The sequence below is a fragment of the Bufo bufo genome, chromosome 1 (assembly GCF_905171765.1).
Source record: "Bufo bufo chromosome 1, aBufBuf1.1, whole genome shotgun sequence".
NCBI lineage: Eukaryota > Metazoa > Chordata > Amphibia > Anura > Bufonidae > Bufo > Bufo bufo.
This window is the reverse complement of record NC_053389.1, coordinates 245,583,967-245,610,004: the sequence shown is the minus strand read 5'-3', so window position 1 is coordinate 245,610,004 and position 26,038 is coordinate 245,583,967. Positions and strand designations below refer to the sequence as shown.

General features: G+C 47.1%; 2 protein-coding genes across 3 annotated transcripts in view; one reads left to right on the top strand and one right to left on the bottom strand.

Annotated features, from left to right (window-relative positions):
- LOC121005406 (aldo-keto reductase family 1 member B1-like) overlaps positions 1-4,611 on the top strand; it is a 41,796-nt gene extending 37,185 nt beyond the window's left edge. The window contains exon 11 of the mRNA XM_040438162.1: positions 4,592-4,611. The gene's annotated coding sequence lies outside the window, so the exon portion shown is untranslated. The remainder of the gene's footprint in view (positions 1-4,591) is intronic.
- Positions 2,213-25,149, bottom strand: PRDM4 (PR/SET domain 4). 2 transcript variants are annotated; one of them, XM_040438133.1, is made up of 12 exons: positions 25,041-25,149; positions 20,774-20,894; positions 19,716-19,849; positions 19,405-19,590; positions 17,794-18,561; positions 16,346-16,495; positions 6,557-6,675; positions 6,197-6,282; positions 5,992-6,119; positions 3,927-4,235; positions 3,493-3,661; positions 2,213-2,612 (listed from the first exon to the last, which is right to left on the bottom strand). In XM_040438133.1, exons 3-12 carry the CDS (start codon positions 19,846-19,848, stop codon positions 2,324-2,326), a joined length of 2,337 nt encoding a protein of 778 aa, XP_040294067.1. In that variant the 5' UTR covers position 19,849; positions 20,774-20,894; positions 25,041-25,149; the 3' UTR covers positions 2,213-2,323. The 2 variants fall into 2 exon arrangements, with proteins under 2 accessions (XP_040294067.1, XP_040294076.1); XM_040438142.1 differs by having other exon boundaries at positions 20,774-20,891; positions 25,039-25,121.
- Positions 25,150-26,038: the final 889 nt, after the last annotated feature.

The following is a 26,038-nucleotide window of genomic DNA, read 5'->3' as shown; positions in this document are numbered from 1 at the left end:
GGGAGGTGGGTAGCCCGTAGCCTCTGAGATGATTTCATCAAGCTGGGTTCCGAACAAATGGGAGACGCCAAACGGAAGGCTGGTAAGGGAACGCTTTGACGAAGAGTCCGCTGCCCAAACCTTAAGTCAGAGTTCGCGTCTCAAGGTTACCGCGAGAGCCGATGAGCGTGCAACAAGTGCACCCGCATCCAAGAATGCCTCACAGAGGTACTTCCCCGCCTGTGAAATTTGCAGAGCCAAGGACAGGAGCTCGGTGAGCATAATGTCCGCGTTTAACCGGAGTGCCCACTCCGAGACCGCTTTAGCCACCCAAGTGGAGGCGAAAATGGGCTGAAGTGCTGAGCCACTTGCCGCAAAAATTTACTTTGCCCAAGACTCCATGCGGCGATCCACTGGGTCCTGCAGATCTGAGCTATCAGCTACCGGAATGGTGGTGTTTTTGGCGAGGCGTGCTACCGGAGAGTCCACCTTGGTCCCAGTCCGCCGGAAAGGGATACAGCAGATCAAGTCACTTTAGCGTGTAAAAGTGACGATCTGGATGGTCCCACACCTTGGCAATGACTACCGAAAAGTCGTCATGTAAGGGGAAGGCATTAGGAGTTTGCCTGGGTGGGAGAAAAGACACTCCCTGGTGACTCATGCAGGGGGAGTCGTCCTGCACCTGGAAGGTGTCACGGACAGCAGAAACTAAGCTGTCTACCATGGAAGCAATCTTGGAAGATTGTTCTGGATCCATATCAGAGTCAGAGACACCAATTTCCCCATCTGCCAGAACTTCCCCTGGGAGGGAGGATGTGTCCGAGCGTGACCCATGGGGAGGGGGGAAGATGCTGAAGCGCCAGAGGAGGAATGACGCCCTGCTCTGAGCCACTTGTGCGAAGGTCTGCCCCTAAGGCGATCTCCAGAGGATGGCGCTGACTGCGCAGGTGGAGATTTATCAACCAATCGACCCATGAGAGTAAGGGTGGATTGGGATATCTTAGAGAGAGGTCCTCCACTGCCCGAGATAAGGCACGAGCCCAGTCCGGTTCCACCTGGTCAAGGCGGGCATTGGGCTGGGAGGGGGCGCAGAACCTGCGTGGGCTCACAGCATGCGGAGCAGACAGAGTCCGGCTGGCCGCGAGGAAACTTAATTTTGCATTTCATACATGCAATATAAGTGGCAGCTGGAGGGGGGAAGTAACCGTCCCGTGGTCCCTTAAGACGCGTGGTGCCAACTGAAGTCCGAGTCCACTGGTGTGGCCGCGGTCCTCTGAATCCTCCAAGCTGCAGTGGGAAACTTCACTTCGCCCCGCCCCCTTGCATAACAGTGGGAGGCACTGAATGCGGCCAACCCTTCCGAGAAGCCGGGGCCTAAATTTGCGGCGCACGGCCGACCAGGAGTCACTTCCGGTCGGCTGGAGAACGGAGTGATCCGAAGCGGAGCACAGAGGCGCTCGTTTGTGTATACTGGAGCCGACCCCGAAAGACCGGGAAGCCAGAGGTAATCTGACCGATGTGCCCTATCCCAGAAATAAAGAGATCTCTTTGGGGACTTGAACCTATAACATGACCATGTTAAAAGTCCCCTTACACACACGCAGTGGCCGAGAGGAGGAGGAGGAGGAGGAGGGGGGGGGGGGGGGGAATACTCATCTCATCTTCATCCTCCTCTTCACCCCTCCTCCGACTACCAGCAGGGTCACCTCTTCAGCAGCTGGCGCCCGAAGTGGCAGGAGACTGGAATAGCGGGGGGGGTCCCGCCGGAACCAGGTGACCCTTTGGCTGGCGGGAAGCAAAGGAGCTGGGCTGCCCTGGTCCACTTTTGCTTCTTGGGGAGGTTGAGCGGTGAGGGAATCCGACACCGGTCTAACTCCCGGGATAGACAGAGGGGCTAGGCGCCTCTGTTTCCCCTACCTAAAAAGGGAAAGGGCTCCTACAACACTAAGCTAAAAACTGATATGCTCTCTCCAGGCTGGAGGGGGTATAGCCAGCAGAGGAGGACCTAACACTTTTTAGCCTAGTGTCGCCTCCTAGTGGCAGCAAGCAGCTGTACCCACGGTTCTGTGTCCACCAATGATACGAGCGAGACATATATATTCATTCTTGGTCTACAGCTCCTGCGTCTACATGCCAACTACACAGAAATTTTGTAGAATTTTTACCATGAGGCACATGCCTGGAGCAGCTGTAGATCTAAAATGAAGGGATATTTTGGAGTAGTGGTAGTCTGCCAGGACTTTTACATTTGGTTTATTTGTACAGACACCTCAGTATATACAGACTTGTGGAGAAAACAGATCAGTCCAGATGCACACAATAAATAAAATAAATACAGTTTGTGTCATGTGTGCGATGATAGATGTGCGTCTGTGGTGAACACATTACAATCTGGGCTCACTAATTCTTCCTCCTCAGAATCCTCCTCTTCCTCATCTTGATCAGTAAGTGTGGTAGGGCTTGGGCCTTTGCAGATCTTAAGGTGTCTGGTGAGGTGGTATTTGGTGAGGAAGGCCTTTGAGCACTTTTCGCACACATAGTCCCGCTTGCCTTCATGAGAGTTGAGGTGTTTCTTCAGATGGTTCGTTCTACTGAAGTGCTTGTCACATTTTGGACACTTGATTTGTCGTTCCCTATTGGGGAAGAACACAAATTTCAGCTTTGTAGTAGTGATCTGAACAATGCCTGAACCTTAAGGCCGGGCTCACACATGACTAAATACCTGGATATTTACGTGCAGAAAATCTGCAGCATTGTGCAGTACCAGCAAAGTGGATGAGAATTAGGGCTGTTAAACAAGTTCTCAAAAATCAATGTCTGATTCGGATCAAAACAATTACGGGTAGGGATGAGCATTACAATGTACAGGCTCTGATGAGCCGGTCAGTTATTTGCAAAGTCGCGTGAGACTTCGGTAGTGGATTTTTAAAGTGGAAAACCACTTTAAAACTTGCAACCGAACTCGCCCTCAGTTCAAAGGTACCAGTCGGAACCGAAGCAGAGTTTGGTCAAGTTTTAAAAATCAACTACCAAAGTAATTCAACAAAAGTCTCGCACGACTTTGGGGAAAACTGACTTCGGCTCATTGGAGGCGGTATATTTTAATGGTGTACGGAGACGACTCTCCATACAGCATTGAAACAAATTTTTTAGCGAAGTGACTTCGGATGTAGCATCCGAAGCTTGCTTCGCTCATCCCTAGAGGGGTCTCTGTGGTGATATGATCCAGCAGTGACGTGCTGCTTGGGCACATAGCAAAGCTGAGAGTAGTGATTGGCTGCAGAGACACACGTGACCTAGTTTGGAAGCTTACAGGAAGCTGCAACAGAATGGCGGGGAGTAGATATGATTTTTTTCAATGGGTACAATAGGCGTCTGCTGATATTTAAGTAGGAAAAAAAAAAAAAAAAAAAGGAAACCCACTGTAATGTAGGCGAAAAATAAAGCCACCTTGTATGGTATCCATCAACAGCCACTGGATGAAGCTGTAACCTAGTGGTGATGGTTACTCACTGAGTATGAGTGAGGATGTGCTGCTTCAGGTCCTGTCTCCTCATGAACATTTTCTCGCAGAAGTCACATTTTAAATTCTTCTCCCCTATGTGGATAACCATGTGCGAGGCCAGGTGAGCTTTCTGGGTAAATAACTTGCCGCAGAGTACACAGCGATGATTCTTCTGTCCTGAGGTGAAAAGGAAAAATGTGTAAAGCTCTCTCCCTGCTGAAGGAGATGGGCCAAATAGAAAGTCTAGGAGGCCATCTTGATTCCTTCTCCTGCAACAAGGAGTGAGCACGCTGAGAACTTCATTCTCCTAGCTCTAGCGAGTGGTGGGGTCCCAGCACTCAGACTCCCACCGATGTCACTATGACATATCCAAAGTTTTTGTGAAAGTTCAGTGACCCTGTAATTACAATACAGTGTTAGCAGAGCAGTGGTCAGGGCTAACCTGTGTGAATCCATAGATGAGTGCGCAGGTTGCTTGGATCACTGAAGGCTTTGCTGCAGAACTCACATTTGTGGGGCTTCATGCCCATATGCCCCATGTAATGCACATTAAGCTTGGAGGAGGACGAGAAGGAGCGGGGGCACACTGTGCACTTCCATTTCCGTTCTTTGCTGGGAGTCACAGCCTGGCCGGTGTCCTCACTGCTGAGGTGGCTGTTAACGTGGCAGCTCAGGTGAGACTTGAACTCGGCGTAGGATAAGCATTCCTCCCCACAGTGACACAGCAGCATCTCCGGCTGCTCAGGTAAACCTGATAAAACCAAAAATTACAGGTAAGTTTACTGTGGTAGGTACACTGCGATTCAGATCAGTTTCTGGATCCCCACAAGTCTGGTATATCTTGGAAGGGGATGCTGTGTTAGTGCCTTCCTTGCAAATTAATGGCTGCGGCTTTCAAAAATTTTGAGGGCTTATTCACACAAGTTTTTTTTACAGTGTGCTGTCCGTTTTAAAAACTTAGCACGCGAACCCTTACAAGTCAGGAGGCTCTTCACACATCCAAGAAACTCACTGCATGTCTTAGGGTGCATTCACACGACCGTATAAATGGATCTGCATCCGTTCCGCAAATTTGCAGAACGGGTGCAGACCCATTCATTTTAATGGGGCCGCAAAAGATGCGGACAGCACACCGCGTGCTATCCGCATCAGTTGTTCCGTTCTGTGGCCCCGCAAAAAAGATAGAGCATGTCCTATTGTCTGCAACCAGCAGGACGCACACGGCTGGTAAACAATTACGGTAGCGTGAATGCACCCTTACTCTGGTCCGTTCTTTTGAGAATCCGAGTAGCCGATTCAGTATGCAGTGAGGAAGAAAAAAAACAGAAAGCACATGGAACATCTGTTTCTCACAGGTCCGTTTGGTTGTGGAAAGAAAATGAGACAACACTTTAACACTAAATCTACAAAGATTGTTAGAAGCCAGAGAAACCGTTGTCCTCACTGTCCTTACACAGCATATTCTGCGTGATCCTGGCACAAACATTCTTGTAGAAATCCTGTGGAACATGGATTAAATTGCTGATCTGCTCCATTTTCATGTATAGACCGACAGAGCTCAGCTTAAAGGGGTTGTCTCACTTCAGCAAATGACATTTATCATGAAGATAAAGTTACTACAAGGCACTTACTAATGTATTGCGATTATCCATATTGCTTCCTTTGCTGGCTGGATTAATTTTTCATCACATTATACACTGCTCGTTTGCATGGTTACGACCACCCTGCAATCCAGCAGCAGTGGCCATGCTTCCACACTATAGGAATAGGCGGTATCTTATTTGCACTCCTGCGGTCCTGGGCCACCAGAGAGACTGGTGTCTTTTCCTATAGTGTGCAAGCACGACCACCAATGCTGGATTGCAGGGTGGTCGTGACCCCTGGATATAAGCAGTGTATAACATGATGGAGAAATTAATCTATATCTTGGTGTGCGCTACACTATTAGGGTCCATTAACACGACCGCAAAATGGATCCCTATAGGTTCCGCAGATCCGGACCCATTCATTTTCAATGGGGACGGAAAAGATGCAGACAGCACACAATGTGCTGTCCGCATCCGCACTTCTGTTCTGCAAAAAATAGAACATGTCCTATTCTTGTCCGCAGACACGGACAAGAAAAGGCATCTCTACTAAAGTGCCGGCCATGTGCGATCTGCAAAATGCGGAACGCACATGGCCAGTGTCCGTGTTTTGCGGACGGGTGAATGGACCCTTAAAGAAGTGCTCTACACTATTTAAGGCAGTTGTTACACTATGTGTATGGACAGCACACTATGTGAATAGCACAGGGCGCTGCATTACTGGAGTAGGGCAGCATGGCAGTTAACAACTGCTACATCTGTATGGTCATATTTATTTCATGTGGTTCTGTAACTCCCAGGTTACAAGGTACTTTTGTAATGACCATGGACTTGGTCGCCCATTGAACTGTAATCACTAGGGGTTCCAGGTGATTCCCTATAACTCATATTAAGCTGTAGCTTATAATGCAGATTAGTTACCCATCTGCTGAGCATAGTCCCGGCTGTAATAGAACAGCAGCTCCTCCTGTGCTGGGATGTCCCGCGTGGTGTAGAAGTAGATCTTCCCATTATGAGGATAAGCAACAAGATTCTGTTCATCCAGATTCCTTAAAAAAGGAATAGGGATTATTATTATAGCTGCAGATCCAGGCGGGCTACAAGTGAGGGGCGATAGTCTGCATACCTGGCCTTCTGGACAAACATCATCCAGTTACATTCATGCTCGTCCGTCGTTATGATGCAGAACTCCATCACATTGTTGCTGTAAATCTGCAATAATGAAAAAGATTATTAAAAACTTGCCAGACTGATAAATTAAGATATTCCAGAACTCATAAGGTTGGTCACCAAGCTTTCCAAAACCCATGGGTGACATAAATCTGTGATATGATAATCCCTCTCTGTTACTACTCAGCCTAAATAAGTTCCAGTCTTCACTGCAGTTTTGGAATTCGATTCATGGCCTATTAAGATCAGAATGACCAGAGATCATGTTCCCTAGAATATAAGGGCATGTGAATCTATGGTATGGTAAACGTCTTACCTTCCAGATGTGGTTAGCAGATTTGTCTGTCCAGCCGGCAACTTCAAGAGATTGACTTTCTTGTCCTATTAAAGGTCCAAAGCAAGTCCGAACGGAAATACTCTCCTGCGTCCATACTCCTGCAAGAATCAATCACTGGTTATAGATAAATCCATTGTTTAATTAAAGTAATCCAAATTCCTCCTCTGATAATTCCATTGGCTGCAGCCACAACTAGATGGAGCTAGCTTATTGCATACACTAAACTGTGTAAAGTAATTAACACTGAAGAGGACAGTATACTACTACAGAGGGATCTGGATAGACTGGATGCTTGGGCAGATAAGTGGCAGATGATGTTTAACACTGACAAATGTAAAGTTATGCACATGGGAAGGAATAATGCAAGTCACCCGTACATACTAAATGTAGATGCCCATGATGAGAACATAGTCCTACCACTTTACAAATCATTAGCCAGTCCACACATGGAGTACTGTGTACAGTTTTGGTCTCCTGTGAACAAGGCAGACATAGCAGAGCTGGAGAGGGTTCAGAGGAGGGCAACTACAATACCCTGAAAGATGATCAAAATTAGGGTTATTAACTTTAGAAAAAAGGAGATTTTTGTATAACTTACCAGTAAAATCTCTTTCTCGCTCTGAATTGGGGGACACAGAAACCGTGTGTATAGCTATGTCCTCTAGGAGGCGTTGACACTAGTAAAAGCTGTTAGCTCCTCCCCTGGCAGCTATACCCCCTCCAGCCTGGAGAGAGAGCTTCAGTTTGTGAACACGCAGTTGGAGAAGCAAGCCAACCAAGAAAAAACATGGAACACCAACCATGCCAAAAGACCCAATGGGGTTCTAACCAGCAACCGCCACAACTGTGGCCGAACAACAATACTGGGTGGGTGCTGTGTCCCCCAATGAAGAGCGAGAAAGAGATTTTACTGGTAAGTTATACAAAAATCTCCTTTTCTCGCCCATATTCATTGGGGGACACAGAAACCGTGGGACGTTCAAGAGCAGTCCACGGGGAGGGAAAAACCACAGACCCATGGAAGCAAGTGTCCCTGCTGGTATCTAAGAAAACTGCCGCCTGCAAGACCAAGCGGGCTAAGCAGCGGCCGCCGATGCATAAGAATGCACCTGGTAAAATTTTGTGAATGTGTGTAAGGAGGACCGGTAGCCGCGTTACACAACCGCACAGCCGAAGCGCGATGCCTCAGAGCCCAAGAAGCGCCCACCGCTCAGTGGAGTGACCCGAGACACCTAAGGGCGGAACCCCGCACCGGGTGCGGAATGGTACAGCATTTGCAGACCGAATCCATCGTGCAATTGCCACCTTAAGGCTGCCAATCCTTTGCGTGGAACCTTCGGATGACAAAGAAAAAGGGGGTTACGTACGCCGGAAGGGACTGGAGGCTGCCAATAATGATCAGAGCCCTGACGTCAATGACGTAACTCCCTTCCCTAGGGAGTGAAGGAGAGGGACAGTGAAGGAAGGACAATTTCTACATTGATGTGGAAGACAGAGACCACCTTCAGGAGAAAAAAGGGATGGGCCGGAGAACCGCCTTATCCTTGTGAAGACCCAGAAAGGGTTCTCTGCAAGAGAGCACCCCCAACTCGAACACCCGTCTGATGGATGTGAGAGCCACAAGAAAAAACTACCTTCTAGGACAGGAGCCGGAGAGATATCTCCCCAAGGGAAGGGAGAAGACTGGAACGCTGAGAGAACTATATTCAGATCCCAAGGCGATAAAGGACGGTACGGAGGAACCGCATGTGCCACTCCCTGAAGGAAAGTTTCCATGGGCACCAGATGACGCTGCCCCAGGATAGAAGCGCCAACACCTGACCCATAAAGAAAACTAAGGGCCAACCCCGATTGTAGAAAGGATAGGACAGTGGAGAGAGAAAAAAAACGGAGTGAGGGAATGTCCCGGCTTTTACAGAAGCCCAGGAGGACCGCCAGATCCTATAATAGATCCTGGGCGGTGCAGGCTTCCAAGCCTGAATCATAGTGCAGATGACGTCTGCCGAAAAAAACTTCCTCCACCTCAGGATGACAGTTTTAATAGCCACGCCGTCAACCAAGACCTTAACCACCTCACGTCCGCCCATAGACTATAAACGTCCTATGGGTGGACGTCTATTTCTGACAGCACGTTTTAAAACAGTGACAGCAGGGCAACCCTAAGACAAGGCAGGGACAGTTCCCAGGTGTCCCTGCCTTCACGATCGCTGCAGACACAGCGCTCACCGAGCGCTGTGTCTGCAGAGCAGGAAGCGCTGTGCGCTTCCTGTTCCGGCCCGGCGGTCATGTGACCGCCGTGACCGGAGTGTGCAGGAGCTGTGTGAGGTCTCTCAGAGACCTCGATCAGCCCTGCTGTGAGGCTGTACAGCGCTGGATTGCTGCTGTACAGCCTTTTATAGGGGTGCATTTGTCCTGTAACTGGGGCTACTATGTCAGCCCCAGTTACAGGAGAAATCAACTGTGAAAAAAAAAAGAAAAAGTGAAGCAAATGTCCCCCAGAGGTCTTGTATGGCCTTATGGGGGACGAAAAGTGTAAAAAAAAAATAAAAAAAATAAAGGGTTGAAAAAATAAAAAAAAATAAAGTTTCACATGTAAAAAAAAAAAAAAGTTCCCAAGTTAGGAATAAAAAAAAAAAATTTAAAATAGAAAAAATAAAATAAAATAGACATATTTGGTATTGCCGCGTCCGTAAAAACCAGCTCTATAAAAATATCACATGACCTAACCCCTCGGGTGAACACCGTAAAAAAAAAAAAAAAAAACTGTCAAAACAAGCAATTTTTGTCACCTTGCATCACAAAAGGTGCAACACCAAGTGATCAAAAATGCGTATGTCCCACAAAATAGTACCAATAAAACAGTCACCTCATCCCGCAAAAAATGAGCCCCTACATAAGAAAATCTCTCAAAAAATAAAAAAGCTATAGCTCTCAGAACATGGACACATTAAAACATAATTTTTTTGCTTCAAAAATGCTATTATTGTGTAAAACTTTAATAAATGAGAAAAAGTATACATATTAGGTATCGCCACGTCCGTAACAATCTGCTCTATAAAAATGTCACTTGACTGAACCCCTCAGGTGAACGCTGTAAAAATAAATAAATAGAAACTGTGCTAAAACAACTAATTTTTTGGTCACCTTGCCCCATAAAGTGTTATAATGAATGATCAAAAAATCATATGTACCCAAAAATAGTACTAATAAAACTGGCACCTTATCCCCTAGTTTCCAAAATGGGGTCACTTCTTGGGAGTTTCTACTGTAAGGGTGCATCAGGGGGCTTCAAATGGGACATGGCATCTAAAAACCATGTGGAGTTCCTTTTCTTCTGCGCCCTGCCGTGTGCCCATACAGCAGTTTATAACCACATGTGGGGTGTTTCTGTAAACCGCAGAATCTGGGTAATAAATATTGAGTTTTGTTTGGCTGTTAATCATCGATGTGTTAAAGAAAAAAATTGATTAAAATGGAAAATCTGCCAAAAAAGTGAAATTTAAAAATTTGATCTCCATTTTCCTTTAATTCTTGTGGAACGCCTAAAGGGTTAACAAAGTTTGTAAAATCGGTTTTGAATACCTTGAGGGGTGTAGTTTCTACAATGGGGTCATTTATGGGGGTATCCACTATGTAGGCCCCACAAAGTGACTTCAGACCTGAACTGGTCCTTATAAAGTGGGTTTTGGCAATTTTCTTATAAATTTGAAGAATTGCTTCTAAACTTCTAAGCCTTCTAACGTCCTAAAAAAATAAAATGACATTTCCAAAATGATGCCAACATAAAGTAGACATATGGGGAATGTTAAATAATAAATATTTTATGAGGTATCACTTTCTGTTTTAAAAGCAGAGAAATTGAAATTTAGAAAATTGCGAATTTTTCAAATTTTTGGGTAAATTTGGGATTTTTTCATAAATAAAGGTGAAATATTTTGACTCAAATTTATGACTATCATGAAGTACAATGTGTCACGAGAAAACAATCTCTGAATGACTTGGATAAATAAAGGCGTTCCAAAGTTATTACCACATAAAGTGAGATATGTCAGTTTTGCAAAATTTGGCCTGGTCAGGAAGGGGGCAAATGGCCCAGATGGGAAGTGGTTAAATGCCGATGCAAGACCGGACCCTGAAAGAAGGACGTCTCTGAGGGCAGTGACAAGGGACATCTCCTAGAAGGAGAACAAGATCGGCGTACCACGGGCGACTGGTCCTACCCGGAGCGACTAGGATTTGTCAGAATGCCCTCCATCTGATCCTCCGTAGAACCCTGGGTAGGAGAGAAGAAACACGTAAGGGAGGGAGAACTCCCGCCAAGGAGATGTCAGGGCATCCATGTCGTATGTTTCCGGAACTCCTGCTCAGGAGAGAAGGTGGGGAGCTTTCGTGTAGATACCGTTAGCACACCCAGACCAATGGAAGGAGGGATGTGGAGGTTGCCACGGCCCACCAGTCGGGACCGGAGCGTGTCTGGAATGGAAGGCCATCAAAAGAATACCCCGTGCAGATGAGGGAAGGTAGTAACATAGGAACTACCACGGCATACGGGGTGTCTATGAATCATGATCCAGAGGAGGAAAGGGACAGGGGAAGAATAGGCTAGGTCCAAGCCCATTTCCCATCTGAGACTGGAGCTATACAGAAGTAGCCAAGGATTTCAGTTGTAGAAGAGTCCATCAACTGACGAAAAACTGAACAGACAGAACCCAAGCATGTAGTGGTACGCAATACCGCTCCCACAGTAGTAGCCAGCGCTCGCCCCGTCAGCGCAAAAAAATAAGAAGGAAGCCTGACTATCCATAGAAGCCACATACCATACTTCCCCAGTTTAAGTAGAGCAACCTTAAAGACTCTACCTGGAACGACGCTGAAAGGAGCAACTGCCAAGCTGGTGCCAGGGTAGGGTAGCGAGAACTCGAGCATTAGAGAAAGGCTGCACCCGTGGAGGAGAACACGCTGTAGCTGCTACCAGAGTGCCAGCATAACCACTTTCCCAGAGAAGGTGGAGTGGTGGATAGAGAATACAGTCAGTAAAGCACTTGACTCGCTGGAACGTACACACCATATACAGTATGTGTAATGGTGTACACACTACTACTGATGCGGACAATATCATGACCGACTGGAACAATGAAGACCCATGGAGATGGGAGTCTCTAGGATACAAGTGATGCTAGTAAACCCCCTGTGCCGTATCTGAAGATATTCAGTTATTCCCCCGCTAATGGATCACTTGCGAAAGGGGGTAAGGCAGGCAGAAAGCACAGTGATGTGCAACACTCCACCTATGGGAGGATAGCGCGACAGTCGGACCGTATCCAATGGTGGTGCAATTACACTACCTATGGAAGGTGGAATGCGTACGGAGTACTTAAGCCAGTGGTAGGGAAAATACCCCACCTAAGAAGGGGGGTTAATGCCCACGGCGAGAACTAGTGCATATGGCGAGTCCTGTACCCTGTGGGAGTGCAATTAGCACCTAAATAAGGGGGTAATGCATACAGCACACCTTGTAACCAGTGATAATGTCATTCCGCCACCTGTGGAAGGAGCTAATGAATACGGCAGGTACTGAACCCAGTGGAGATGCAATTCCGCCACCTACAGAAGGGGGAATGTATACGTCCGGCACTGAAATCAGTGTTATTGCACCTAGTCCACCTATGATAGGGAACAATGTATAAGGTCAGTACTGTATCCTAAAGTAGTGCAATTACTCTGCCTAAGGAAGGGGGTAATGCCTATGACAAGTGCTGCTGGTCACCGTAGACGCAATCTTAGGGGATTGCTTCGGATTCATGTCAGGGTCTGAATCAGTGATTCTCCCCCCCCCCTCCCTCCCTCGGACGGACCCGCTCCTGTGAGAGAGGGTGTGCCTGAGCGTGACCCGGGGAGGAAGAGAGGGGGTGTGGAGATATTCGAGGAGAAGATGACCTGCTATGGTCCGCTAGCATGCAGGTCTTCCCTTCAGAACCTCGCCCCTGGCAGATGCGGACTGAGCAGGTGGGGGCTTAGCAAACAAACTACCCAGGGGGTGGAATGGGAACAGAGGTCCTGTATAAAATTGCGCCGGCTGAGAATCATCAACCAAACCATCCGGAAGGGTGGATTGGGAACAGGGGTCCTGTATAAAATTGCGCCGGTGGAGAATTATCAACCAAACGACCCCAGAGGGCGGATTGGGAAGTTCCAGTTGTCTCCCACTGGAATTGCGCAGGTGGGGAATTACCAACCAAACGACCCAGGAGGGTGAACTGGGAACGGCAGAGGTCCCTTATTGAATACGCTGGTGGAGAATTATAAACCAAACGACCCGGAGTGTGGTTCTGGAATTCCAGAGGTTCTCCACTGTATGGCGCAGGTGGAGAATTATCAACCAAACGGCCCCGGAGGACGGATTGGGAATCCTGCTGAGATCCTTCACTGAATTGCGCAGGTGGAGAACTATCAACCAAACGACCCTGGAGGGTGGATTGGGAATTCCAGAGGTTCTCCGCTGTATTGAGCAGGTGGAGAATTATTAACCAAACGGCCCCGGAGGACGGATTGGGATCCGGCAGTGGTCCGTCACTAGATTGCACAGGTGGAGAATCATCAACCAAAACGGCCCCGGAGGGCGGATTGGGATCTATGCGAGGTCCCCCTTTCCCCGAGATAGGGCACGGGCCCAGTGTGGGACCACACAGACCGGGTGACCCTGCGGCTGAGGAGGGGGACCCGTATGGACACACATTTCCTTTATTATTATTATTATTATTTTTTTTAAATAGGAAGACGGCAGGAAGGGGTTAAATCCTCCACTCATGTACAGTGTACCTAGGGGAAGAACCCCAGATAATCATGCCGGTAGGTGGTCATGAAGGGTTAAGGCAGTCTCAACTTCTCAAGACCAGCAGCAGGTGACTGGGGGAGGGGGAGAAGGGCGGAAAGAATTTGTTTTGAAATAGAAAACAGAAAATTGGCATGTGCGTATGTATTCACCCCCTCTGTTAAAAAGCTCTGATGCAACAAATTACCTTCAGAAGTCACATAATTAGTGAAATGATGTCCACCTGTGTGCAATCTAAGTGTTACATGATCTGTCATTACATATACATACCTTTTTTGAAAGGCCCCAGAGGCTGAAACACCTAAAGCAAGAAGCATCACTAACCAAACACTGCCATGAAGACCAAGGAACTCTCCAAACAAGTAAGGGACAATGTTGTTGAGAAGTACAGGTCAGGGTTAGGTTATAAAAAAAATATCCAAATCTTTGATTATCCCCAGGAGCACCATCAAATCTATCATAACCAAATGGAAAGAACATGGCACAACAGCAAACCTGCCAAGAGAGGGCCGACCACGAAAACTCACGGACCGGGCAAGGAGGGCATTAATCCGAGAGGCAGAACAAAGACCTAAGGTAACCCTGGAGGAGCTGCAGAGTTCCACAGCAGAGACTGGAGTATCTGTACATAGGATGACAATAAGCCATACACTCCATAGAGTTGAGCTTTATGGCAGAGTGGCCAGAAGAAAGCCATTACTTTCAGCTAAAAACAAAAAGGCACGTTGTGAGTTTGCGAAAAGGCATGTGGGAGACTCCCAAAATGTATAGAGGAAGGTGCTCTGGTCTGATGAGACTAAAATGTAACTTTTCGGCCATCAAAGAAAACACTATGTCTGGCGCAAACTCAACACATCACATCACCCAAAGAACACCATCCTCACAGTGAAACATGGTGGTGCCAGCATCATGCTGTGGGGATGTTTTTCAGCAGCCGGGACTGGGAAGCTGGTCAGAGTTGAGGGAAAGATGGATGGTGCTAAATACAGGGATATTCTTGAGCAAAACCTGTCCCACTCTGTACGTGATCTGAGGCTAGGACGGAGGATCACCTTCCAGCAGGACAATGATCCTAAACACACTGCTAAAGCAACACTTGAGTGGTTTAAGGGTAAACATGTAAATGTGTTGGAATGGCCTAGTCACAGCCCAGATCTCAATCCAATAAAAAATCTGTGGTCAGACTTAAAGATTGCTGTTGACAAGCGCAAACCATCCAACTTGAAGGAGCTGGAGCAGTTTTGCAAGGAGGAATGGGCAATAATCCCAGTGGTAAGATGTGGCAAGCTCATAGAGACTTATCCAAAGTGACTTGGAGCTGTGATTGCCGCAAAAGGTGGCTCTACAAAGTACTGACTTTAGGGGGGTGAATAGTTATGCACATTGACTTTTCCTGTTATTTTGTCCTATTTGTTGTTTGCTTCACAATAAAAAAATAAATAAAATCTTCAAAGTTGTGGGCATGTTCTGTAAATTACATGATGCAAATCCTCAAACAATCCATGTTAAAGGATAACTGTCGTATATTTTTTTTTGGAGTATTGGATTGTGGTGATTAATATCTCCTTGGTGGCCCTATTTCAACTTTTCACTGTGTATTCAATTACCCCTTAATTCCACATTTTTGTTCCCTGTTCTGCCTACTTTTACCTGTGCTTAAAATCAGGTTGCTAGGCATGGTCCGTCTATGTGTTGAAGGACGGAGGACGCAGAAGCAGGCTGTGTGCAGGGTCACATTACTGACAGCCAGGGACTGTAAGTAAATGATTAAAGCCAGGTCCTCCCCAGCAGCTGATAACAGTGCCTGGGCTGTGTGCACTTCTCCCTGTCCCTGCGCTTGGCAGACGCTCCCTCACTCAGCAGAGCTGGAGAATGCAGAGTTGAAGCAGCGCAGACCAGGGAAGGGAGATCTGCCATCTGCTCAGTGTATAAATGAAAGCAACATGTGGTAAGAGGACCCCTTTGTGCTGCAGGAGATTAACCCTTTAGGGGGGGAGGGCTCTGGTTACTGACACTTTTGGGGGGCTATTGTTACTGGCTAGTGAGGACAGGTGGGATTAACCTCAGGGTGAGGGCAGTGCCGGCCATCTTAACTGAATAGTGAAATTGCAGTTTTATGCAGACTGGTTGCTAAGGAATCTTATTAAATATGGGGTAAGTCAGTCTAATAGTAACTGATTCTGAAATATCATGTTATTAGTATCTACATATATGAAAATTGAAATTAGGGTCTAAGTGTGACAGTTATCCTTTAATTCCAGGTTGTGAGGCACCAAAATACAAAAAAAAGTCAAGGGTGGTGATTACTTTTGCAAGGCACTGTATTTATCCCCAACACTGTGACGAGGGGACATCCTCTGTGTCTGGAGGAAAGAAGGTTTGTACACAAACATAGAAGAGGATTCTTTACGGTAAGAGCAGTGAGACTATGGAACTCTCTGCCTGAGGAGGTGGTGATGGTGAGTACAATAAAAGAGTTCAAGAGGGGCCTGGATGTGTTTCTAGAGTGTAATAATATTACAGGCTATAGCTACTAGAGAGGGGTCGTTCATCCAGGGAGTTATTCTGATTGCCTGATTGGAGTCGGGAAGGAATTTTTTATTATTTTCCTAAAGTGGGAAACATTGGCTTCTACCTCACAGTTTTTTTTTTACCTTCGTCTAGATCAACTTGCAGGATAACAGGCCGAACTGGATGTACAAAATATTTCGGCCTTATGTACTATGTTACTATGTTTATCAGAAATTCAATGTACTATATAAACAGTATGCAGTAAGCTCCCCCTAGTGGTGGCTGCAGGTAGACAGAATTTTATCATTTAAATGTATGGGGATTTGCAGTTCTAAATTCTGATTGACTCCTTAAAAACTAAGAAGACCTCTAAAATGTAAAATTCTTGCCAATGTCATAAATTACAGCTTTAACTCATTTCTTACCTACTTCTGCTTCTGTCACCGACTGTCCCAGCACCAGCTGCTTGGGAAGGGACAGGCGCGCCCGGCTCTCAATGGGGTTGTCTGGTATGAAGGTGACTGGGCCGTGCTCAGGGCAGTCAGAGGGATACGCCCGGTTACACAGAGTACACCCTGCAAACAGAGGTGAAACACTGAATACCACATTTGTAGGCAGCAATTAACCCCTCCAGGACAACCTATTTTTTTCCCTCTCATCATTCCAGAATAACTTTTTTTTTCTTCATTTTTACATTAACAGTGAAAAAAAGAACTTTGTTCTCTTTTTTTCAGCAGGGCAAGTTGTCTTTTCTACATATACCGTTTTTACTTTTTACCGTCCTACTTTTAATTTAATTTTCTGTTATGTTTTTTTGTTCATCGCTGACTACAATAAAGCTTATAATATCTACAGTATGTGCTGTTATGGTTACGGGATACCAAATATATGGGGTTATGTAGCGTAGTGTAGTTTTGTTTTTTTCCTATAAAGGAACTTACATTTAATAATAGCCTTATGCCCAATTCACATTGTTTTTTGCTGGTGAAAGTCGCCACTGATCCCTTCAAAAAGTCACCGGCAGCACTGAATCTGCCTTCTGTTGTTTTCAATGGGAAGCTGTGCTGCACTTTATGAAATTGCAGTTTATAGCCACGTACGTGCCAAGGAAGGTGTAATGTCCGGACAGACGCCGCTGGAATCGGAAATGGGTTTCCGCTCACAGTTTAGCTCCATTCAATGGGCCAAATCCTTCAGGGAATCCATGACACGCAAACTGAAAAACCATGGTTACGACCACCATGCAATCCATCAGAGGTGGTCGTGCTTGCACACTACAGGAAAAAGCACCAGCCTTTGTGAGCTCCCATGGTCCCGGCCACCAAAGAGTCCAAAACTCTTTCCTATAGTGTGCAAACACGGCCACCGGTGATGGATTGCAGGGTGGTTGTAACCATGGAAACAAACAGTGTATAATGTGATGGAGAAATGAATCCAGCCAGCAAAGGAAGCAATATGGATGATAACAGTACATTAGTAAGGGGCTTGTATTAACTTTCTCTACATGATAAATGCCACTTGCTGAAGTGACACAACCCCTTTAACCAACTGCTAGACAATACGGCAGTCGCTGGTGGCTTGTATCTCAATATGACAACCCAGATCAGATGAATGTTACCATCAGAACTGCACATGAGCATGCCATATAGTATAGACACCAATGGCAGTTCACATGAACAAAAATCAATGTCTGATCTGTATCTGAAATGTTCTTGAGCACTGCAGCCCCCTCATTCTAAGGGTCATACCTCCTCCGATGAGACAGCAAAATGCCATCTGTGCCTTACAGAAAAGTCTAAGCTAAGGAGAATTTTTATCTTTATTTTTTTTCTCAAAATCAGCACAAAAAAGATATTATTGGGAACCTACTCACAGATTGTGAACAGGGTGGCCATGTTTTCCTTGGAGTCTATCTGTAGAGAGGTTGGAACAAAAGTCAGATTGCCCGCATCCACGTGCGCACCAGGCAGGGAGACATCTGATGTTATGGAGGTCACTGTGACGGGCTCCAAGCTGATGCTGTTCCCATGTAAAGACACCGAGGTCAGGGACGAGAGCGGGTGTGAGGTAGAAAGAGCCACGCTGACAGGGTTATTGCTCAAGGCCACAGTGTGGATGGCGTCCGTAAGAGAGTTTTCTGACATGCTGGACCTGGTGCCCATGTGATGTTCTGTCTCCATGACAACAGGAAGCTCCAGTGATCCGCTGTGCAATGGCAGGACTCCACCATGACCCACAGCATCAGGAGGTAGGTTGGCATCCACAGTAAGGGGTTCATGAGGACGTGACACACTGGTGATCTGTCCATGATCCCCAGTCACCCCCTCTATTGTCAGCTCTTCAGGAATGCGGTCAGCTGTAATAGGACTGTTCACACGGGAGACACTATCCATGCTAATCCCTGCATCTAGTGCCACCTCATGACCATCACTGGGGTGCAAGCTCTGCCCAGTATGTCCACCCACCGAGCGTGAGTCCAGAGATACTATTCCTACCTCCAGTCCTACAGAGCTCCCAGACTGGTAAGGGTCCAGAGAAGGATTATTGGTGGATACGGTGAGGCCACCGCTAGAGTCAACATTCAATGAACTGGGATGTATGTACTGAGGAGGGGGGCGGTCTGCCAGATACGATAAGATGCCTGGAAAGTAAGAAAAAGAAGATTATTACCTCTGGAGAAGTCAACTCAACTGAGATCTTTCTTATTTTTTTATATGCCAGAGACTACTGGTCAAGATCTGTATAGTTGGGGAAGGGGGGGGGGGGGGGGGGGGGGGTTCTGATAAATACCCAGGACCTCCTGATGTGACCCAGACTGTAACTAAGCCCAACTCTTTTTTTTTTTACTGAAGGTAACCATCAATATATGTAAACATCATTTTCTTCCATGTCAAAGGTTTCTATAGCCTTTACATGTATATGTTTTTTTTATGGTAGAAGACAATCCCACGATCCGTGTACTGTAGCAGGTACACTGGACAGACCTGCAGGCCAACTGCAGAGCTGAAAGGGTTAACCAGGGGTCATTTCTGATGACTTCTGCTTTTGATGAAAACTGGGTATCAACCAAAACCATTCTCGAGTGGTGGTGCCTGTGAGATGTGCAGGCTTTCTCCATTTACATGATAATGCAGGAAGGGGTTGAACAAAGGTAAAATACAAATAGAGAACATTATGTGGATTGTCTTAATTGGGTAAACCCTGCTAGGGTATACAGATTTCAGAAAAGGAAGAATCCACAACTTGGGACCCCCAAAAGGGTAGACTGACTACCATTTTGGTCATTAGGTTATTAATTTGGATGGGTGCATGTAATACCACATTTTGCCAGTAGTGGCTGCTGCCGAAGAAAACAGAGGTAGCATAGATCTTCCCCCAGTTGGTGCGGATTTCAAACCCTTACTTGGATCCAGTCCCACCATTAACAGTATATATATTTGTCAGCCACAAATTCTGAAAATATTCCACAACAAACATACAATACCCGGGAGAATGTGCCGGAAGTAGCTGCTTTCCAGGTGGGGGTATGGTGGTGGTGGTAGTGTGTAATTCCGTTCTGGTATACCACACATGACTCCCCGCTCACTGATTCCCATTGGAAGCATGACTGACAAAGCAGAGGGGAGTGAGCTCAGAGATGGCCCAAGGTTAGGAATAGCCACTGGTAAACCTGCAAAGACAGGAAGGGTATAGGAAAACATGGATAAGACACTACATCGTCCACTTATCCCTACTTGTGGATAGGGAAAAGTTATCTTAACGGGACAGGGTATAGATACCTCGTGGTTTATTTACCTGGTGTGGTGAGAGCACTGTGTGGCGGTGAAGCTGTCAGACAGAGGTGACCTCCTGAGACCGGCAGGGTGTTGGCTACTGAGGAAGCACTCAGCTGGTCCATGCCCACGGCGTTCAAGTTCAAGTCATTCATTCTGTGTAGAGACAATGCAGGGGTCAGTGAGATACAGCGGATAGTCAATGTACCAGCTCTGCTTCAGATGTCTTCTCCTGTGGGTGAAAGACTGGAACATGTTCTCCACTCTCACAGCATGCAGTCTCATTCAAGGCTGCGGAACATAGACGGTTAATATTCCACCCCACCCAGACAATGCAGTCTCACCGGTAAAGAATACTGCAGCTGCATCCTCCTCCTACCCTTCCCCATGTCTAGTACTTACTGTATTGGTCTATATGTATTTTTTAGGGGTTTCTAAACATATAAAAAGAGACTGCAGACAGGCGAAGGGTAATAATAAGCTGCTGGAAAGGCAAAAAGTTGCCGCTATCCCCTAAGGCTCCTTTCACACTCGCGTTTAGTGCGGATCCGTCTTGTAGCTGCACAGACGGATCCGCACCGATAATGCAAACGCTTATGCATTATTCATTAAAAAAAAAAGTCTAAGTCAAAAGGGATCCGTCTTGACTCACATTGAAAGTCAATGGGGGACAGATCCGTTTTCAATTGCACCATATTGTGTCAGTGAAAAACTGATCCGTCCCCATTGACTTACATTGTAAGTCAGGACGGATCCGTTTGGATCCGCATCGTCAGACGGTCACCAAAACGCTGCAAGCTGCGTTTTAGTGACCATCTAAAAAACGCAACGGAGACCAAAACGGATCTCACAAGCAGACCCAGAAACGCCAGTGTGAAAGTAGCCTTATACGTGCAATGTATCCATTCCACATGTACTAAGATAATGACAGCGACCCTTCACCTCTGTAGCATGTACTGGCACAAGGGGAGATGAAGCAGATGGAGAATGCTGTGGTAAATCTGACGCTACTTCTTTTGGGGACCACCCCACACTAGTTCATATCAGCAGAACTCTACTACAGACCCAAGCAGACGTTACCTGTGTCCGTCCTTCCTGTCATCCTCACATGAATCTTGATCCTGGACAGAGAGGAGGACACGGCAGAGGAAGACGAGGCTCCGCGTTATGTGGCGGGTGAAATCCGTTCATGGCCTGGCTGCTGCGGGGAAGGACACATGGTCAAACCCTTGTAAGTCAGACAGAAGTGACCGGTGCCGAATTATCAGATATTCCTAGTGGTTAGATTAGACTCAGTATTAGGCCTCATGCACACGGCTGTTGGGCGATCCGCAAACGGTGGTTCAGCAATCCACAGCCGCGTAGACCCCGCATCACGGAACACCGGAAGCACTACGGAGTGCTTTCGTGGTGTTACTTTCCGTTGTTCCACACCACAAATAAATGACAAGTCATATTTTTTTGCGGTGCGGACAGAGCACGGACCCATTCAAGTTGAATGCGGTCAGCTGTAATAGGACTGTTAACACGGGAGACACTATCCATGCTAATCCCTGCATCTAGTGCCACCTCATGACCATCACTGGGGTGCAAGCTCGGCCCAGTATGTCCACCCACCGAGCGTGAGTCTAGAGATACTATTCCTACCTCCAGTCCTACAGAGCTCCCAGACTGGTAAGGGTCCAGAGAAGGATTATTGGTGGATACGGTGAGGCCACCGCTAGAGTCAACATTCAATGAACTGGGATCCCATTGACCACACCCCTTTTTCCGCCACCTATTGCATGCAACATTTAACTATGGTCGTGTACCCTGTGCCAGTCTATGGTCATGTACCCTGTGCCAGTCTGACTATAGTCGCGTACCCTATGCCAGTCTGACTGTGGTAATTTATATATAATATCGCGGGATTGCGCGCCCGAAGTCAGGGCCGGTGCAAGGATTTTTGTCAACAGAAGCAAATGTACATTTTGCCCCCCCCCCCCCCCCATTATTTCACATTTCTGCCCCTCATGATTCATGTCCATTTCTTGCCCCCCCCCCCATGTGCTAATATCATAGTGCCATCCTCTCCCCCTGCCCCCGAATGTGCCAGTATAAAGTGCCTCTCTCCTCCCCCCTCCATGTGCCAGTATCATGGCGCCAATAGCCGCCGCCCCCCCCCCCCGTGGCAGTAAAGTAACAGTCCGGTATTAAAAAAAAAAAAAAACACTTTCAGAAAAGTTTCTCCTGGGACTCGAACTCACAACCTTTCACATCAGAAGCAAGGCATTTAACCACACAGCTATGAAAGCAGTGTAGCCAGTAGCTTAAAAAAAAAAAGTTAAGTAGCAGTCCGGTATTTAAAAAAAAAATAAAAAAAATCTGAAAAGTTTCTCCTGGGATTCGAACTCACGACCTTTACACATCAGAGGCAAGGCAGACTTGCCGGCCGGATGCGCTCCGATGAGTAAAAAAAATATAATATAAGACTTCTACTGTAGGTAACTTTGATACCTAGTGTACATCCATACACATGACAGCTGCCCCAGTACACTGTGTATGGATGTAGCAGAGCTGGGTGTGTTGGGGCAGCTGACATGTGTATGGATGTACACTAGGTATCAAAGTTACCTACAGTAGAAGTCTTATATTATTATTTTTTTTAACCAACTGGCAATACAGCTTTCATGGCTGTGAGGGTAAATGCCTTGGCTCTGATGTGTCAAGGTCGTGAGTTTGAATCCTAGGAGAAACTTTTCTGAAAGAAAGCCTAAATGAGATTTAAATACACCAGGGTCTCTCGTAGCGGCGAGAGCTGCATGCCGCTCTCTCTGCCCGAAGTGAACTCACCGGAGCGCATCCGGCTGGCAAGTACAGGAACAGAAGGAGATTAGATGATGTAGCAGTCCGGTATTTAAAAAAAAAATAAAAAAAATCTGAAAAGTTTCTCCTGGGATTCGAACTCACGACCTTTACACATCAGAGGCAAGGCAGACTTGCCGGCCGGATGCGCTCCGATGAGTAAAAAAAATATAATATAAGACTTCTACTGTAGGTAACTTTGATACCTAGTGTACATCCATACACATGACAGCTGCCCCAGTACACTGTGTATGGATGTAGCAGAGCTGGGTGTGTTGGGGCAGCTGACATGTGTATGGATGTACACTAGGTATCAAAGTTACCTACAGTAGAAGTCTTATATTATTATTTTTTTTAACCAACTGGCAATACAGCTTTCATGGCTGTGAGGGTAAATGCCTTAGCTCTGATGTGTCAAGGTCGTGAGTTGAATCCTAGGAGAAACTTTTCTGAAAGAAAGCCTAAATGAGATTTAAATACACCAGGGTCTCTCGTAGCGGCGAGAGCTGCATGCCGCTCTCTCTGCCCGAAGTGAACTCACCGGAGCGCATCCGGCTGGCAAGTACAGGAACAGAAGGAGATTAGATGATGTACGCGGTTGCCTACTCTGCTTATGGGTGGCGCCGGCCCTGACTGGGATGTATGTACTGAGGAGGGGGGCGGTCTGCCAGATACGATAAGATGCCTGGTGGCATAAAGAACAAATTTAAAGGATCTGTATTCATGCTTTATTTGCCGTTTTCATCTGTTTTATGTTCATTTTAGCCTGATAATCCAGAATATTTCATAATATGGCAACTTTTAGTACATTTAAAGGGGCTGTCCAAAACAAACAAAAAATAAATAGACACATCATTGCTGAGGCCAGTGGTTGGCCAGCAGTGGTGATGCACTGGTCCTTGCTGACTTTCCAATGACAACCAGTAAACTAGTGAGTACAGCTCTGGAGTATAATACAGGATGTAACTCAGGATCAGCACTGTGCCCCTCCACCTGACCTGAGACTAGTGTGAGGTAAACTACCTGTGCCCCTCCACCTGACCTGAGACTAGTGTGAGGTGAGCTACCTGTGCCCCTCCACCTGACCTGAGACTAGTGTGAGGTGAGCTACCTGTGCCCCTCCACCTGACCTGAGACTAGTGTGAGGTGAGCTACCTGTGCCCCTCCACCTGACCTGAGACTAGTGTAAGGTGAGCTACCTGTGCCCCTCCATCTGACCTGCCACTAGTGTGAGGTGAGCTACCTGTGCCCCTCCACCTGACCTGCCACTAGTGTGAGGTGAGCTACCTGTGCCCCTCCACCTGACCTGAGACTAGTGTGAGGTGAGCTACCTGTGCCCCTCCACCTGACCTGAGACTAGTGTAAGGTGAGCTACCTCTGCCCCTCCACCTGACCTGAGACTAGTGTGAGGTGAGCTACCTGTGCCCCTCCACCTGACCTGAGACTAGTGTAAGGTGAGCTACCTGTGCCCCTCCACCTGACCTGAGACTAGTGTAAGGTGAGCTACCTGTGCCCCTCCATCTGACCTGCCACTAGTGTGAGGTGAGCTACCTGTGCCCCTCCACCTGACCTGCCACTAGTGTGAGGTGAGCTACCTGTGCCCCCCCCATCTGACCTGAGACTAGTGTAAGGTGATCTACCTGTGCCCCTCCACTTGACCTGAGACTAGTGTAAGGTGATCTACCTGTGCCCCTCCACCTGACCTGCCACTAGTGTGAGGTGAGTTACCTGTGCACCTCCACCTGAGACTAATGTGAGGTGAGCTATCTGTGCCCTTCCACCTGACCTGCCACTAGTGTGAGGTGCGCTACCTGTGCCCCTCCACTAGTGTGAGGTGCGCTACCTGTGCCCCTCCACCTGACCTGCCACTAGTGTGGGGTGCGCTACCTGTGCCCCTCCACCTCACCTGCCACTAGTGTGGGGTGCGCTACGTGTGCCCCTCCACCTGACCTGCCACTAGTGTGAGGTGCGCTACCTGTGCCCCTCCACCTGACCTGCCACTAGTGTGGGGTGCGCTACGTGTGCCCCTCCACCTGACCTGCCACTAGTGTGAGGTGCGCTACCTGTGCCCCTCCACCTGACCTGCCACTAGTGTGAGGTGCGCTACCTGTGCCCCTCCACCTGACCTGCCACTAGTGTGAGGTGCGCTACTGTGCCCCTTCACCTGACCTGCCACTAGTGTCAGGTGAGCTACCTGTGCCCCTCCACTAGTGTCAGGTAAGCTACCTGTGCCCCTTCACCTGGCAGGGAGATTCTCACCAGGATGTGTCAATAATCACTGCAATATGATGCTAAGATAAGGCTGTTGGTAATATGTCGCAGTGATTGTTATCATCTGGGGGCTCAGAACACTGACAGATCATAAAGGGAAGCAGCATGCTGGGACTTGTGGGCCCTCCACAGCTGCTCAGACACCGCCAGATACAAACACCCGTGGCCTAATTCTAACAAGAGCCCTATATAATCCCCGGGGGCACACGTCACAGGCCGTCGTTACTCACACCCATCTCCCGCAGCGCCGTTCTCTGCCATTCTTCCTTTTCCCCTTACAATTCTCTGTTCGCATCCACCCCCAAGATGGCGCACGCGGAAGTGACATCATGGCGAGAGACCAGACCAATCACACCCCGCTGAAAGGTCACACCACAGGCAAGTAGGCGGGGCTCTAATAGAGCTCGCTACTCTGGCATCCCTGGTGTTGCTATGGAGACGAGAGTGGTCCCATGTATTCAAGTGCATTATGTGAAATAACGAGCGGTTATAGTACAGCAGATATTCCATATTATCACGTCTAATGAGGTATTATGTGATGTCACTAGTACAGCAGATACTCCTATTATCACGTCTGATGAGGTATTATGTGTGATGTCACTAGTACAGCAGATACTCCATATTATCATTTCTGATGAGGTATACTGTGTGATGTCACTAGTACAGCAGATACTCCTATTATCATTTCTGATTAGGTATTATGTGTGATGTCACTAGTACAGCAGATACTCCTATTATCACGTCTGATGAGGTATTATGTGTGATGTCACTAATACAGCAGATACTCCTATTATCACGTCTGATGAGGTATTATGTGTGATGTCACTAGTACAGCAGATACTATTATCACGTCTGATGAGGTATTATGTGTGATGTCACTAGTACAGCAGATACTCCATATTATCATTTCTGATGAGGTATACTGTGTGATGTCACTAGTACAGCAGATACTCCTATTATCATTTCTGATGAGGTATACTGTGTGATGTCACTAGTACAGCAGATACTCCTATTATCATTTCTGATGAGGTATTATGTGTGATGTCACTACTACAGCAGATACTCCTATTATCACGTCTGATGAGGTATTATGTGTGATGTCACTAGTACAGCAGATACTCCTATTATCATTTCTGATAAGGTATACTGTGTGATGTCACTAGTACAGCAGATACTCCTATTATCACGTCTGATGAGGTATTATGTGTGATGTCACTAGTACAGCAGATA